The sequence below is a fragment of the Phycodurus eques genome, chromosome 11 (assembly GCF_024500275.1).
Source record: "Phycodurus eques isolate BA_2022a chromosome 11, UOR_Pequ_1.1, whole genome shotgun sequence".
Lineage (NCBI taxonomy): Eukaryota > Metazoa > Chordata > Actinopteri > Syngnathiformes > Syngnathidae > Phycodurus > Phycodurus eques.
In genome coordinates, this window is record NC_084535.1 from 24921866 (window position 1) to 24937748 (window position 15883).

The window sequence follows — 15883 nt, forward strand, 5'->3', positions numbered from 1 at the left end:
AAAAGCTAGTTCATTTTTAACCTTGTCACGTGTCTTGTTGCGCGGTACTGTAACTATCTGACGATCAATAAAGTTTTTTCAATCTTGTCGGTGAAGAAATATGTCGTCGGTGTGGGACTATTTTGCCGTGTCTCAGACAAACAACACGTAAGTTATTTGCACTCTGTGCACAACTGAAGTACGTTGTGGGGAACGTCATCTAAATGCTTCAACACAAATTTGATCGAGTACCTGAAGAATGTACACGAAGAGAAAGGAATCAGAATCATCTTTATTTGCCAAGTATGTCCAAAAAACACACAAGGAATTTGTCTCCGATAGTTGGATCCGTGTCAAACGGACTCAAACTCTGGACAACACCCGTCCATATAGCCGGGACAGTGAGAAAGTTCAAGTAAGCATGTCATTAACAGTATTAAAGAAATTTAATTGCAATAATGTAATTACAGTAAGTTAACACCCATTATTTCTGTCAGTTCTAATGTTGATTTGACCTAAACGTTTGTCAGTGGCCAATCCTTGAATACCCCCTAGAGGTCATTGCTGTTTTAACTTTTGCCTAAAATGCTCGAGAATAATTTGAGCTGGGATGGGCTCCAGCACGCCTGCAACCCTTTTGAGGATACGCTGTACAGAAAATGGATGGAGGGATACAGTATACAAGTATATACAATAAATGAACAAGTCATGTAAATAGACACATTGCTCCATCTTGTGATCGGATCAGTGATCGGTTATCGTTTTTTTTAAAACTTGCTGATTGATGATCGGCCTCAAAAATCCTGATCGTGAAAAAGCCTAATATAGACAGGTGTGTGGCTTTCCTAATCAAGTCCCATCAGTATAATCAAACACATCTGGACTCCAATGAAGGTGTAGAACCATCCCAAGGATGATCAGAAGAAATGGACAGCACCCGAGTTAAATATGAGTGTCACAACAAAGGGTCTGAATACTTATGGCTGTGTGATATTTCAGTTTTTTTTTTAATAAATCTACAAAAATGTCAACAATTCTGTTTTTTTTCTGTCAATGTGGGGTGCTGTGTGTACATTGAGGGGGGAAAATTAACTATAATAATTTTAGCAAACGGTTGCAATATAACAAAGAGTGAAAAATCTAAGGCGGTCTGAATACTTCCCGTACTCACTGTATATACACACAGTGCCACCAGAAAGTATTCACACCCCATCATGTTTTCCACATTGTGTTGTTATACTTATTCTAAAGCTGATTTGAGTATAGTTTTCTTTAAAAAAAAATCTACATAAAATATCCCATATTGACAAAGTAAAAACATAATTTCAGATGTGTAAATTTATAAAAAATGTAAAGAGTCAAACATAATGGGTACATACATATTCACACCATTTGCTATGACACTCAAACTTAAGTTCAGATGCAACTGATTTCCACTGATCATCATTGAGATGTTTCTCCAACTATAAGGAGTCCACCTGCGGTAAATTCAGTTGATTGAACATCGACGCGTGAATCCTGGTGATGCTCTGCCAGGCCTTTCTTGCAACTGACTTCAGTTCCTTCTTGGAGTATTTTTCCTATAGTTTGTCTTCAGCAAGTGAAATGCATGCTCAGTCAGCGGCAGGTCAGGTGATAGACTTGTCATAATTTTCTTTGCCTTAAAAAACAGGTTGCTTTCGTAGTCTGCTTCGGGTCATTGACCATCTCCACTGTGAAGCGCCTTCCAACGGGTTCTGAAGCATTTGGTTGAGTATGAGCATATAATATTGCCTGAAACAATTCAGAATTCACCCTGTAGTCAGACAACAACCAAAAGACATCACCAGAGTGAATACATAGGATTCGCCACAAAATGTAAATAATTGGTGAGCGTCAAAAACAGGAAGGCTACAATTAGAGTTTGACAAGCAACATCTAAAAAAGCCTTCACAGTTTTGAAACAACATCTTATGGACAGATGAGGCAAAGATCAACTTGTACCAGAGTGATGCGAAGGCAATGCTTCACCTCATCCGTGAAGCGTGGTGGTAGTGTCAAGGTAAGGGCATGTATTGCTGCAATGGAACTGGTTCCTTGTATTGATGTGACTGCTGACAAAAGCAGAAGGATGAATTTTGAAGTGTTCCAGCCAATATTATCAGCTTAAATTCTGCCAAATGCTTCAGAACTAAGGCACTTCACTTCACTGTACAGATGGACAATGACCTGAAGCATAATGCGAAATCAACCATAGAGTTTTTAAGGTAAAGAAGTAGAATGTTATGCTATGGCCAAGTCACTCATCCGACCTGAATCCTATTGAGCATGCATTTTACTTGCTGAAGACAAAACTGAAGGGAAAATGCCCCAAGAACAAGTAGGATCTGAAGACAGTTGGGATAGAGGCAGAACATCACCAGCGATGAAATTCAGTGTCTGGCGATGTCTGTGTTCCAGGCTTTAGGCTGTAATGACTGAAAAGTGAAACTTTGATTTATAGTCGTTAATTTGTCCCATTAATTTTGTTCCCTTAAGAAGTGGGAGCCACACATGCAAATTGTAATTCCTACACTATTTGCCTAATTTGAATCTAGATTCCCTCTAATTAAATCTGACAGTGCAGTTAAAGCACCTCATTTCATTTCAAGTCTATTGTGGTGGTGTTTAGAGCCAAAAAGATAGGAATTGTGTCGATATCCCAATATTTATGGGCCTGACTGTATATTTATCTGCCGCGAAAAAATATTACTAAAGCTTTGTTTGCAATAGGCTTTGTGTTTCATCATCAAATCTAAATTGCTATATCTGTATGTGTTATACGGCCCCCTGATGGCCAAGGCACGCACAACAAAGGAGCAGCACAGTGGTCCATTGAATTGAAGCATGAAATGAGGCAAACACTTTGTCTTTACATTCTGTTGAATTACTTTATTATTATTAGTGTGTTTTTAAAAAGTACAATATGGTTGAGTGCTATTTTCCTTGTTAAATAAAGTCTTCTGCAGGCTGGAATGGAATAATCATATTTCCATAACTTTCAATGTGGAAAGTATTTGAGATGCTGTGAGATATTTTAGTTACATGCATGGTAAAAGAACGAATTAAATTTGTATGTCAATGTAACACTTTGAATTTACAAACTCTTTATGTCGTAATGATGAAAAGCGAATTCTCAGATTTTTAGTAAATTAAACTTAAATCTGCACTATTTGTTAAGAAAAGAAAATTATTTTCTCTTTCCAGGCCTCAAATAAAAGCAACAAACTGCAGTGTCTCTACAACAAGCAGCAACATGACACACTGGCGACTTCAACATCACTGGAAAATGACAGCATGCTCCTGCCTCATGACAGAGTTGGCAGCGACTTCTCTTGGCTTCAGCCCCAAAGTCAGACAGCTCGAAAAGCTGATCAGTTTGACGATGAAGAGTTGTTCTTGTACGGGGATGAAAAGGCCATAAAGGAAAAACTGGACTACGGAACATCTACAACATCCGTGACTGGAGAGTTGGTCCAACCAAAGTGTGACGAAATAATGACCTGTGAGATGGGCAGTCTAGAGCCTAACCGTGATAAGTCAAATTTCCGTATTTTGGATGGCCTCTCATCTTCAAGCCAAGTCTTTGAAAATCTGGACAACAATGAGTGTGAGAAGATCAAAAACATATTGAACAGTTTGGGGAAAAAAGACAGTAGTGAGATGGAGAAACAGGTATCTTCTGAGCCACTTAGTTGTTTGACAACAGCTTCCTTGGGATTGATATCATCTCACAGCCCTAATGTGCAGCAAGCTCTGGAGTCCCTACGGTCACTCATCAAAGGTGAGGCGATTCCATGAAATATTAAGCTTATTACATTAATTTTAGTTTTCGTTTGTTCAAGCCCCATGTACATGCACATGTACAAGAATGGCATAAATTGAAAAGTCAAGCTTGCAAAAGATGGTTACTTTAACCTTTGTACAGGTTATTAAAAAAATCTAAACACCCCTGTTCAAAGGTCAGGTTTTTGTGATGTACAGAAATTAAACCAAGATAAATCATTTTAAATGTTTTTTCTACGTTTAAAGTGAGTGATGACCTGTGCAACTCAATTGATGAACACATTTATCTTTGAAAGAAGCGTCACAGTGGTCGACTGGTTTACACATTTGTCTCACAGTTCTGAGGACCCGGGTTCAAAACCGGCCTCGCCTGTGTGTAGTTTGCAAGTTCTCCCCGGGCCTGGGTGGTTTTTTTCCGGGTACTCCGGTTTCCTCCCACATCCCAAAACATACACGGTAGGTTAATTGAAAACTCTAATTTGCCCGTAGGTATGAATGTGAATGCTTGATTGTTTATATGTGCCCTGCGATTGGCTGGCGACCAGTTCAGGGTGTAACTACAGGCCTGACATCTGTTGTCATGAAGTCCTTTGAACGCCTCACGCTGTACCATCTCAAGAGCGTCACAGGTCCCCTGCTGGACCCCCCTGCAGTTTGCCTACCGAGCAAAAAGGTCTGCGGATGACGCAGTCAACATGGGACTGCACTTCATCCGAGAATACCTCGATGGCGCGGAAACCTACGCGAGGCTCCTGTTCGTGGATTTCAGCTCTGCGTTAAACACCATCATCTCCGAACTCTTCTCCTGCAGGCTTCTCCAGCTCAGCGCCTCACCTGCCATCTGACAGTGGATTTACAGCTTCCTGACGGGCAGGACACAGCAGAAGAGGCTGGGGGACAATAACTCATCGACACAGACCACCAGCACTGGGGTGCCCCATGCACGCTGTTTGAAAGTGTGCTGCAGTTCTCCTCCAAGTCAGGGGTGTCGCGACGGCTGGTATTGGACAGGACACAACAGGGTGGAGTTTCCTCTGCATTTTTTTTTTGCCATTTCCGGTAGCCGTTTTTCCTTTCCTTTCAGTAACAAGGAACAAAGCAACAACAATGGTGACCGCGACAGAACAAATAAACCTAGATGACCAGATGATACGTTTAATTATGCTGCAAAATCGATCGAGAAGGCGGCGGCGTAGATGGTATGTAGAAGCAAGGGGCATGCTGACTACGTCATAACAGCATGTGACTAAAACGGACCAATCACGAGAGATGATCTCTGCAGCATTTGACGCAAAGCAACTATTTTTGTCGGGTGGACGGCAAACTACGCAGAGGTGCTGTGCGGGGCAATTCGTAGGTCACGTGATGCAATGCAGGCGTTGTCGGCCGCGCGCCCCTTTGCTTAGTATTTAGTAGAAGCACCCTTTTTAGCTACAGCCATGAGTCTTTTTGGGAATGATGCAAGAAGGTTTTCATACCTGGATTTGGGGATCCTCTGCCATTCCTCCTTGCAGATCCTCTCCATTTCTGTCAGGTTGAATGGTTAACGTTGGTGGACAGCCATTTTCTGGTCTATCCAGAGATGCTCAATTGGGTTTAAGTCAGGGCTCTGGCTGGGCCATTCAAGAACAGTCATGGAGTTGTTCTGAAGCCACTCCTTCGTTATTTTAGCTGTGTGCTTAGGGTCATTTTCTTGTTGGAAGGTGAACTGTTGGATATATTGTAGAAGTTATCATTTATTTGCTTAGCTTGCATTAGTGTTATGGACAATTTTTAGAAAGAAAGATGTCTCGCCTTCAAGAAGATGACTCAGCAGGAATCATCTGAGAGAAGGACGTGGCCGGGACGTGGCAGGTGTTGGTGCCATGTTTTCACCTTGAAACCCTCCCCTTACTGTGTTGTGTCTTGTAAACTTAGAAACCTCCCTATTTTCAAATAAATGCAGGAGCGACGGGAGAGATTGTTTAGAGCGTGTTGAGAGGCTGTAATCTGAATGAGAAAAAGAAACCAGCGTCTTCATTCCTTTTGTGTCTATTTTTTATAATGTTGGGCAAGATAAATCCAACATGAACCTTCGGCCCAGTCTGAGGTCCTGAGCAGTCTGGAGAAGGTTTTCGTCCAGCATATCCCTGTACTTGGCCACGTTCATCTTTCCTACGATCGCAACCAGTCGTCCTGTCCCTGCAGATGAAAAACACCCCCACGGCAAGATGCTGCCACCACCATGCTTCACTGTTGGGACTGTATCGGACAGGTGATGAGCAGTGCCTGGTTTTCTCCACACATACCACTTAGAATTAAGGCCAAAAAGTTCTATATTGATCTCGTCAGACCAGGGAATCTTATTTCTCACCATCTTGGAGTCCTTCAGGTGTTTTTTTTAGCAAACTCCATGCGGGCTGTTATGTGTCTTGCACTGAGGAGAGGTTTCCATCAGGCCACTCTGCCATAAAGCCCCGACTGGTGGAGGGGTGCAGTGATGGTTGACTTTCTAGAACTTTCTCCCATCTCCCGACTGCATCTCAGGAGCTCAGCCACAGTGATCTTTGGGTTCTTCTTTACCTCTCTCACCAAGGCTCTTCTCCCCCCATTGCTTTTTTTTTTAATTTTGAAGTTTTAAAATCATCTTGTCCTTTTTTATATCTCAAAAACCTGCCATTTGAACAGATGTGTTTAGACTTTTTTATATCTAATGTACATTCTTTATATAGAATATACTTTATTTACATAAAATTTGGTACAAAATATTTGTTGTTGATCTGTTTTTCCCCAGCTGTCAAGGATAAGGTTTTCTATCATGGGGCCGTGGTGGACCGAATCTGTTGAAAATTTCTGCCTGATATGCATATCTTATTGTGCCTTTATTGATAAATATTTTTTGTGTAGACTTATAAAATGTTGGTTTTCCCATTTTTTAAATTTATTATTAATTATTTAAAAAAAAAAAAACAATTTTTAGCAACCAAGGAGAAGCGGGAAACAGGTGATCCAGTCGGGACATCTCTATCATCGTATAATAAACACAAGGTAAAGGATTTCACACCCAGTGTCTGAAACACCGTGACAGAACAACACACAAGCTTAAATATTTGTCACCTGTAATCAATCAATGAGTAAACAGGTCGTTTTTTTACGCTACATGGAATTTGACATTTCCTTTAAACCAACAAAGTAGATGACGGGAGAACAACATTTTTCCCTCAATCTCCTTAGGTCCCAGTCAAACAATGTGGATAGGATCAACATCTGACCCGAGAATGAAATACATCACATGCATATTTGACAGCTATGAGAACATCCCTGAAACAATACTGAAATAAAATTAGCCCAATTCCATTTATCTTTTTTTTTTGGTCATTTGTTGGTTTAACTTGTCACTTCTCTTCTAGCTGGGTGATGACAGTGAAAGGAACAATGCCAAACAAACAAAAATAACAAAAACTGAAATGTTGATGAAAGAAGTGGGGGAATTGCTCAAAGAGGATGGTAAAATAGTCTTATTTTGTATGTTCTTTATTATACAAATTTGTCTATTATTTTATGCATTCAGGCACTCACTGTTTTTCATCTTTCTTTTTTTTTTAGGATTCAGTTTTCTCATACCAGTGATCGGGTTTTACTGCCAGATATGTGAGGAGTTCATTGGAGATTTAAGAACTGCTGAAACCCATGCTGCCAACCACTGCCATAATAAGATTGGCTGTGTGAGTCTTTCCTTTCCAAAACAAAATTTGTTTATTATATATTGTATTTGTCAGGTTTACATCAAATATGTAAAAAAGTAAGGGGAATGTTAAATAATAAACACTGTACAGTAAGTATATCTCATTTAGCGGTGTATTGGCAATTTTTTATAAAAGTCAGAATTTACACAAAAATGGATGGATGGATAATACAATTGTTTTAGTTGAAAGAACTGCATTAGCACTCATTGAGCCTGCCCATTCCTGTGAATTGTGGAATTATGCTTCACTCATTAAATCCACTAAGAAATTTACTCTCCTTATTCCCTATCGTTATTTGTAAAAGTGAAAAAAGTTCAGAATATGCACACATATCTATGGCTTCTTCTTTGGCACATACCACCCCATTCCGCAAAGATACATGGAAGTTGGTGAGCTTTGCATAAGGTGTGTGTGTGTGTATATTGTTAATGCTATGGGAGAGTCTCTTTGTATGTGTTATTAATTAGTGCAATGCCATAATGTCGCCAGACCAATTTAAATATATCTAAGTCAGTGATTCCCAACCAGTGTGCCGAGGCACATTAGTGTGCCGTGAGCGCTCTTCACGTGTGCCGTGGGAAATTTAACGTAATTGCTCAAAAAATGTTTTATTTACAAGGAATAATGTATCTGTTCATCTATTTATGCCAGTGAGGCATTGTGACAGACAGAACAAATAAATGCTCTTCTATTAGATGGCAGGAAGTGCAACCCCAATTCCAATGAAGTTGGGACGTTGTGTTAAACATAAATGAAAACAGAATAAAATGATTTGCGAATCATGTTCAACCTATATTTAATTGAATACACTACAAAGACAAGATATTTAATGTTCAAACTGATCAACTGTATTGTTTTAGCAAATAGTGATTAACTTAGAATTTTATGGCTTCAACACATTCCAAAAAAGCTGGAACAGGTGGCAATAAAGACTGAGAAAGTTGAGGAATGCTCACCAAACACCTGTTTGGAACATCACACAGTTGAACAGGCTAATTGGGAACAGGTGGATGCCATAATTGAGTATAAAAGGAGCGTCCCTGAATTGCTCTGTCATTCACAAGCAAAGATGGGGCGAGGTTCATCTCTTTGTGAACAAGTGCGTGAGAAAATAGTCAAACAGTTTTAAGGACAACGTTTCACAACGTGCAATTGCAAGATCATCAAAAGCTTCAGAGAATCTGGAGAAATCACTGCATGGAAGCAGCAAGGCCGAAAACCAACATTGAATGCCTGTGACCTTCAATCCCTCAGGTGGCACTGCATCAAAAACCAACATCCATCCATCCATCCATTTTCTGAGCCGCCTCTCCTCACTAGGGTCGCGGGCATGCTGGAGCCTATCCCAGCTGTCATCGGGCAGGAGGCGGGGTACACCCTGAACTGGTTGCCAGCCAATCACAGCAAAAACCAACAGCAATGTGTAAAGGATATCACCACATGGGCTCAGGAACACTTAAGAAAACCAATGTCAGTAAATACAGTTCGGCACTACATCGGTTCGGCACTACATCCGTAAATGCAACTTGAAACTCTACTATGCAAAGCAAAAGCCAACAACACCCAGAAACACTGCAGGCTTCTGATGAAAAGTGGAAAAGTGTTCTGTGGTCCGACGAGTCCACATTTCAAATTGTTTTTGGAAATTGTGGACGTCGTTTCCTCCGGGCCAAAGAGGAAAAGAACCATCCGGACTGTTATGAACGCATAGTTCAAAAGCCAGCATCTGTGATGGTATGGGGCTGTGTTAGTGCCAATGGCATCAGAATCAGAATCAGAATCATCTTTATTTGCCAAGTATGTCCAAAACACACAAGGAATTTGTCTCCGGTAGTTGGAGCCGCTCTAGTACAACAGACAGTCAATTTACAGAACACTTTGGAGACATAAAGACATTGACAAAAACAATTGTGCAAAAAGATGCAGAGTCCTATAGCACTTAGAGCAGTTCGAATGACTAATATTGCAATAGTCCGGTGCAATGACCATTGTGCAAAGGGCGCCGAGACTTCAAGGAGTGGATGTGGTTTAAAGTGACGAGTAGTGCGATCATCTGGGACAATGGTTAAATGCAAATGACTGAACTCTACCTAACAAATGTACTTTACTTGGGGGGGGGAAGCCACTGTAACAAATTTAACAGTTTGAATATTTAATTTAGTGATACTTATTGTGCCACAAGATGGAGCCTGTGCACCACACTTTGAGAATCAGAATCATCTTTATTTGCCAAGTATGTCCAAAACACACAAGGAATGGGTAACTTCCACATCTGTGAAGGCACCATTAATGCTGAAAGGTACATTCAGGTTTTGGAGAAACATATGCTGCCATCCGTCTTTTTTCATGGCCCCGGCTTATTTCAACAAGACAATGCCAAACCACATTCTGCACATGTTACAACAGCGTGGCTTCGTAGTAAAAGAGACTGGCCTGCCTGCAGTCCAGACCTGTCTCCCATTGAAAATGTGTGGCACATTATGAAGCGCAAAATACGACAACGGAGACACCGGTCATTTGAACAGCTGAAGCTGTACATCAAGCAAGAATGGGAAAGAATTCCACCTACAAAGCTTCAACAATTAGTGTCCTCAGTTCCCAAATGTTTATTGAATGTTAAGAGAAAAGGTGATGAAACACAGTGGTAAACATGACCCTGTCCCAGGTTTTTTTGGAAACGTGTTGCAGCCATAAAATTCTAAGTTAATGATTATTTGCAAAAAAAATATAAAGTTCATAAGTTTGAACATTAAATATCTTGTCTTTGTACTGTATTCAATTAAATATAGGTTGAACATGATTTGCAAATCATTGTATTCTGTTTTTATGTTTAACACAATGTCCCAACTTCAGTGGAATTGGGGTTGTAATTAATGTATCCACTTTATATATTATTTTCTTTGTTGGTGTGCCGTGAGATTTTTCAATAGTAAAATATGTGCCTTGGCTCCAGAAAGGTTGGAAATCAATGGTCTTGGTCGTGATGTTATCGACTTTGTATGGACCTAATGAACACAGTGTAAAAAAAAAAATTAAAAAAAAAAATAGTGAACGTGCTCTAGAAAAAAAAAAACCTTGGGAAAATTACATTGATTTGCTTTGCACTACTGTATTTTGAAGATGTCTGTCAATAGCAAAACACTTCACAGAAGCCTAAATCACTTCTAAAGGTGTGGTTTTATTTTGTGAGGAGGATATTTGTTAAAATCATCATTCATAATTTGAACCAAAAAACGAGAGGTAGTGTTTTAGTGTGTGTGTGTGTAGATATATATGTATGTACATATATACATGCACACATACAGAGGCTGAAATAAGTATTTAACACGTCACCTTTTTTCCCACTAAATATTTCAAAATTTCCAAAGGTGACATGAATTTTTCACCAGATGTTGGGAACAACCCAAGTAATTGTACAAAGAAAGAAAGTAGAACAGATAAGATCAGAAATTAAGTTGTGTGTAATAATGTGAAATGACACAGGGAAAAAGTATTGAACACCTGAAGAAAGGGAGGTGCAAAAAGGCATGGAACACCAACACCTATAATCTATCAACAATTAAACACCTATCCAGCCCCTTGGCAGTGCAAATGAATATCAGCTAGTTCAGTCCTAATTGATGGCCTAACAAAGGTCTCATTGCCAAGGTTTGAGTCAAGACACATCTCATGATGGGTAAGAGCAGAGAGTTGTCTCAAGACCCATCCATCCATCCATTTTCTGAGCCGCTTCTCCTCACTAGGGTCGCTGGCGTGCTGGAGCCTATCCCAGCTGTCATCGGGCAGGAGGCGGGTAAAAACCCTGAACTGGTTGCCAGCCAATCGCAGGGCACATACAAACAAACAACCATTCACACTCACAGTCATGCCTACGGGCAATTTAGAGTCTCCAATTAATGCATGTTTTTGGGATGTGGGAGGAAACCGGAGTGCCCGGAGAAAATCCACGCAGGCACAGGGAGAACATGCAAACTCCACACAGGCGGGGACGGGGATTGTGTGAAAGCTCTTTTAAATGTTTGCTGAACATTTGGACAAGCCACTTAAATACTGGGAGAATATACAGACCCTTTCCAAAAATGTAGAATATCATGGAAAAGTTTATTTCCATAATTCCATTCAAAAAATTAAACTTTCATAGATTATAGATTCAGGGCCCACTATTTAAATAATTTCAAGTGTTTGTTTATTTTTACATATTTTGGGCTTGCAGCACATAAAACCCACGAAATCAGGAATTAAAAAAATTTGAATACTGGGAAGAAATCAAATTTTGCAAGCCCTAAATGTTTTTACTTGAGTGTCACACACTAATCATCTACTAAACTCAAAGCACCTGCACGGGTTTCCCCAGGTGTTATTAAATTGCTTCAGTTTGCTTCAATTGTCTCAGTTGGGTTCAATATGGGGAAGACTGCAGACTTGACAACTGGTCAGAAGACCATCATTGATACACTCCACGAAAGCCACAAAAGTTCATAGCTAAGGTTGGCTGGCTGTTCACAGAGTACTGTGTCAAAGCATATCAATGGAAAGTCTCGTGGAAGAACAAAATGTGGCTGGAGAAGATACACCAGTAAAAGAGATGATCATGGGTTTCAGCCAATTATCAAACAGGGAAGATTAAATAATCTAGCAGAGGTCCAGAAAGAGTGGAATCAGGCGGAAGTCACAACTTCAAAAACCACCACATTCAGACGCATCCGGGACATGGGCTACAACTGTCAGGTTCCTCGGCTCAAGCCACTTCTGAGCCACAGCCAATGTAGGAAGCGTCTCAACTGGGTCAAGGAGAAGAAGGACTGGACTGTTGGCCAGTGGTTCAAGGTCCTTTTTCAAATGAAAGTGTGCCTTTCATTCGGGATTCAAGGTCCAAGGGTTTGGAGGAAGACGGGTGATGAACAGAACCCAAGCTGCTTTTAGGTCCAGTGTGAAATATCCACAGTCAGTCATGATTTGGGGTGCAATGTCCAGTGCAGGTGTTGGTAAACTCTACTTTCTTAAATCCAAGGTCACCGCAATAGTCTACGAGAATGTTTTTGAGGACTTCATGATTCCTTCTGCTGACGATCTGTATGGAGATGCAAATTTCATCCTCCAGCAAGACCTGGCCCCTGCCCATACCGCCAGAAGCACTGAAACCTGGTTTGATGCCCAAGACATCACAGTGCTTGACTGGCCAGCCAATTTACCAGATCTAAACCCCACTGAGAATCGATGGGGTACACATGACCCAAAAACAAAGAAGAACTGACAGCAAGCATCAAGGAAATCTGGGCTTCCATAACTCCCAGGCAATGGCACAGGGTGATTGCCTCAATGCCACGGCGCATCGAGGCAGTTATTAAAGCAAAGGGATTCCCAACCAAGTATTGAAGATTAACAGATAATTTTGAAAGTACCATATTTTGAGTGATTTAATGTGACCCTAATTTATTTTTCCTTTTTTCTACAAAACTGAGAAGTAAATGGTGATTTCTTCACAGTATTCAAATGTTTTGAATTCCTGATTTTGTGAGTTTTATAAACTGGAAGCCCAAATTATGTAAAAATAAATAAATGAAAGTTTAACTCTTTGAAAGGAATAATCGAAAAATAAATAAACTTGTCCATGATATTCACATTTTTTGGAAAGGGTCTATAGTCTGGTCTGATGAGAGCAAAATTGAACTGTTGGATGCCATAATGCACACCACGTTTGGAGGACAAATGGCAACGCACATCACCCTAAAAGCACCATACCAACATTGAAGTTTGGAGTTGGGAACATGATGGTGTGGGGTTATTTTTCAGCAAATGGTACTGGTAAGTTTCACATTATTGAAGGTATGATGAATGGGCCAATCTACCGAGACATTCTTCACAAAAATCCGCTGCCATCTACGAGGATGATCAAAGTGAAACGAGATTGGACATTTCAGCAGGCTAATAATTCAAAACATACTGCAAAGGAAACTATCAATTGGTTTCAAAGAGCACAAATAAAGCTGCTAGAATGGCCCAGCCAATCACCTGACTTGAATCCAATCGAAAATCTATGGAAAGAACCGAAACTCGAGGTCCATAAAAGAAGCTCACGGAACTTTCAAAATTTGAAGACTGCTTGTGTGGAGAAATGGGCCAAAATCACACCAGAGCAATGCATGCGACTTGTTTCTCCATACAGGAGGCGTCTTGAACCTGTCATTGCAAACAAAGGCTTTTGTACAAAATATTAAATAAATACCAGTTGGCGTTCAATACTTTTTCCCTGTGTCATTTCACATTATTACACACAACTTCATTTCTGATCTAGTTTCTTCTACTTTCTTTGTATGTATGGATTACTTGGGTTGTTCCCAACATCTGATGACATTTCCATGTCAATAACAACTTTGGAAATATATTTTACGAGAAAAATGGTGAGCCGCTGTATAAACAACCATTCGCACTCACATTCACACCTATGGGCAATTTATATTTAATTTATATATATATATACAGTAGGTACGGGAAGTATTCAGACCCCCTTAAATGTTTCACTCTGTTATATTACAGCCATTTGGTTAAATTATTTAAGTTCATTTTCCCCCACATTTATGTACACACAGCACACCATATTGACAGAAAAAAATTGAATTGTTGAAATTTTTGCAGATTTATTAAAAAAGAAAAACTGAAATATTACACAGCCATAAGTATTCAGACCCTTTGCTGTGACATATTTAACTCTGGTGCTGTCTATTTCTTCTGATCATCCTTGAGATGGTTCTACACCTTCATTGGAGTCCAGCTGTGTTTGATTATACTGATTGGACTTGATTAGGAATGCCACACACCTGTCTACATAAGAACTTACAGCTCACAGTGCACGTCAGTGCAAATGAGAATCATGAGGTGAAAGCAACTGCTGAAGAGCTCAGAGACAGAATTGTGGCATCCAAAACTATCGCGCAAAATGCCGGCCCATACGTATGGCGAGATGCTCTCGTCTGCCAACCAGGATTTGAATAAATGGGATCCGGAATCGTCAGAGAGTGAACTCACTTTTGGATAGCCAGGGCGAGCTTCCTCCGATGAAGATCGACAAAGTCTGACGAAGAAGGTAACTCGTTTGCAGCTCGCGTTTGCTACATTTGTCGAGCAAACGCGCTCCTTCAATCCTTGTTACATAAAAAACATAATTTAGTCCGACTAGTTCACATTACAATGTAACACCTGTTGCCAATACTAATTAGAATTTTCCATTTTGTCCATCTTGCAGGAATTCAACACCTGCAAGTTGAGCGTCTTTTAGGATTGCGAAGAAGAAAAGTAATGTGCTTTTTTTTTTTTACCCTTGCAAAACACGTTATCAATAAAAAATATTCTCGAGTAATCGTTATGTATTTTGTAAAACTTACAGTTTATGCATCCAGCAGATGTTCAACTCCCATTCCAGTACGCAGTGCAGACAAAAAAAAGGTAATTGAAAGCTTTTTTTCCTCCACGTCCCACAATAGCAATTTCAACAATGTATTTTTATAGTAATAGTTATATTTCTAAACTGCACAGGTTCTGCTTCGAGCAGAAGTAGTGACTGGTTTCAAGGAGAATGACAACCACAGAAGATCCTATTCAGTGCCAACAGAAGAATAAAATAAGATGTGGATAAACCTTTGCTAGATTTTATGCGCAAGGAAATAAAAATCTGGACTATTGAGCAAACGGTAGAGCAGGAGAATTTGGAGGGAAAAAGTGCAAGTGTGGGAGGCTTTGTCTTATGTAAATTCTGTACATAGTTATACTTGTAAATAAATTATTTTTCAGTCAAAAGTACTTTCTCGGTGTTATTTTATGTTCAGATGTTTGAGATTTTCATGAAAGAAAAATTATATTGGTGTCAAAGTCATTGTTCTGCTTGATGTGTCTGCTTTCACAAAAAGGCAGTTTTCTCAATTTTTTTTCTTTCACAAACAAATTTGGCTGAAAGTAGCCCATATTTGACTGCTGATTACTAAAGATTGGTATAAGCTAGAGACACTTTATTTTTTTCTGATGAAAGAAGAGAGTCTGATCTTTCTTTTTTTTTTGGTGTTTACATCGTCATAGTACATAATATTCTGTGGGGCTTGGAAAATCAGTGAAATTGCTCGAAAATGCTTGGCAGTCGAGGGGTTCCCTGCTCAGGAAATGGCTGTTAGAGAATGAGTTGAGGGAATGTTAACTGTTCATTACATTCACTATCTAGCGAGCTAAGGACCTTGCTCGACTGCAGCAGGGTCGTTTAATATAGTGGGGCAAAAAAGTATTTAGTCAACCACCAATTGTGCAAGATCTCCCACTTGAAAAGATGAGACAGGCATGTAATTTTCATCATAGGTATACATCACCTATGAGAGAGAAAATGAGAAAAA

General features: G+C 39.9%; 1 protein-coding gene and 1 long non-coding RNA gene across 2 annotated transcripts in view; both read left to right on the forward strand.

The window, feature by feature from the left end:
* Positions 1-15883, forward strand: part of si:ch211-195b21.5 (uncharacterized) — a 35381-nt gene that overhangs the window by 10136 nt on the left and 9362 nt on the right. The window contains exons 4-7 of the mRNA XM_061689934.1: positions 3205-3781; positions 6743-6810; positions 7173-7269; positions 7369-7487. Of these exons, the coding sequence (XP_061545918.1) occupies positions 3205-3781; positions 6743-6810; positions 7173-7269; positions 7369-7487 (861 nt within the window). The remainder of the gene's footprint in view (positions 1-3204; positions 3782-6742; positions 6811-7172; positions 7270-7368; positions 7488-15883) is intronic.
* LOC133409826 (uncharacterized) lies at positions 11437-15255 on the forward strand. Its single transcript, XR_009769466.1, has 3 exons — positions 11437-14801; positions 14893-14951; positions 15042-15255. It is a non-coding gene; the product is annotated as an uncharacterized LOC133409826 (long non-coding RNA).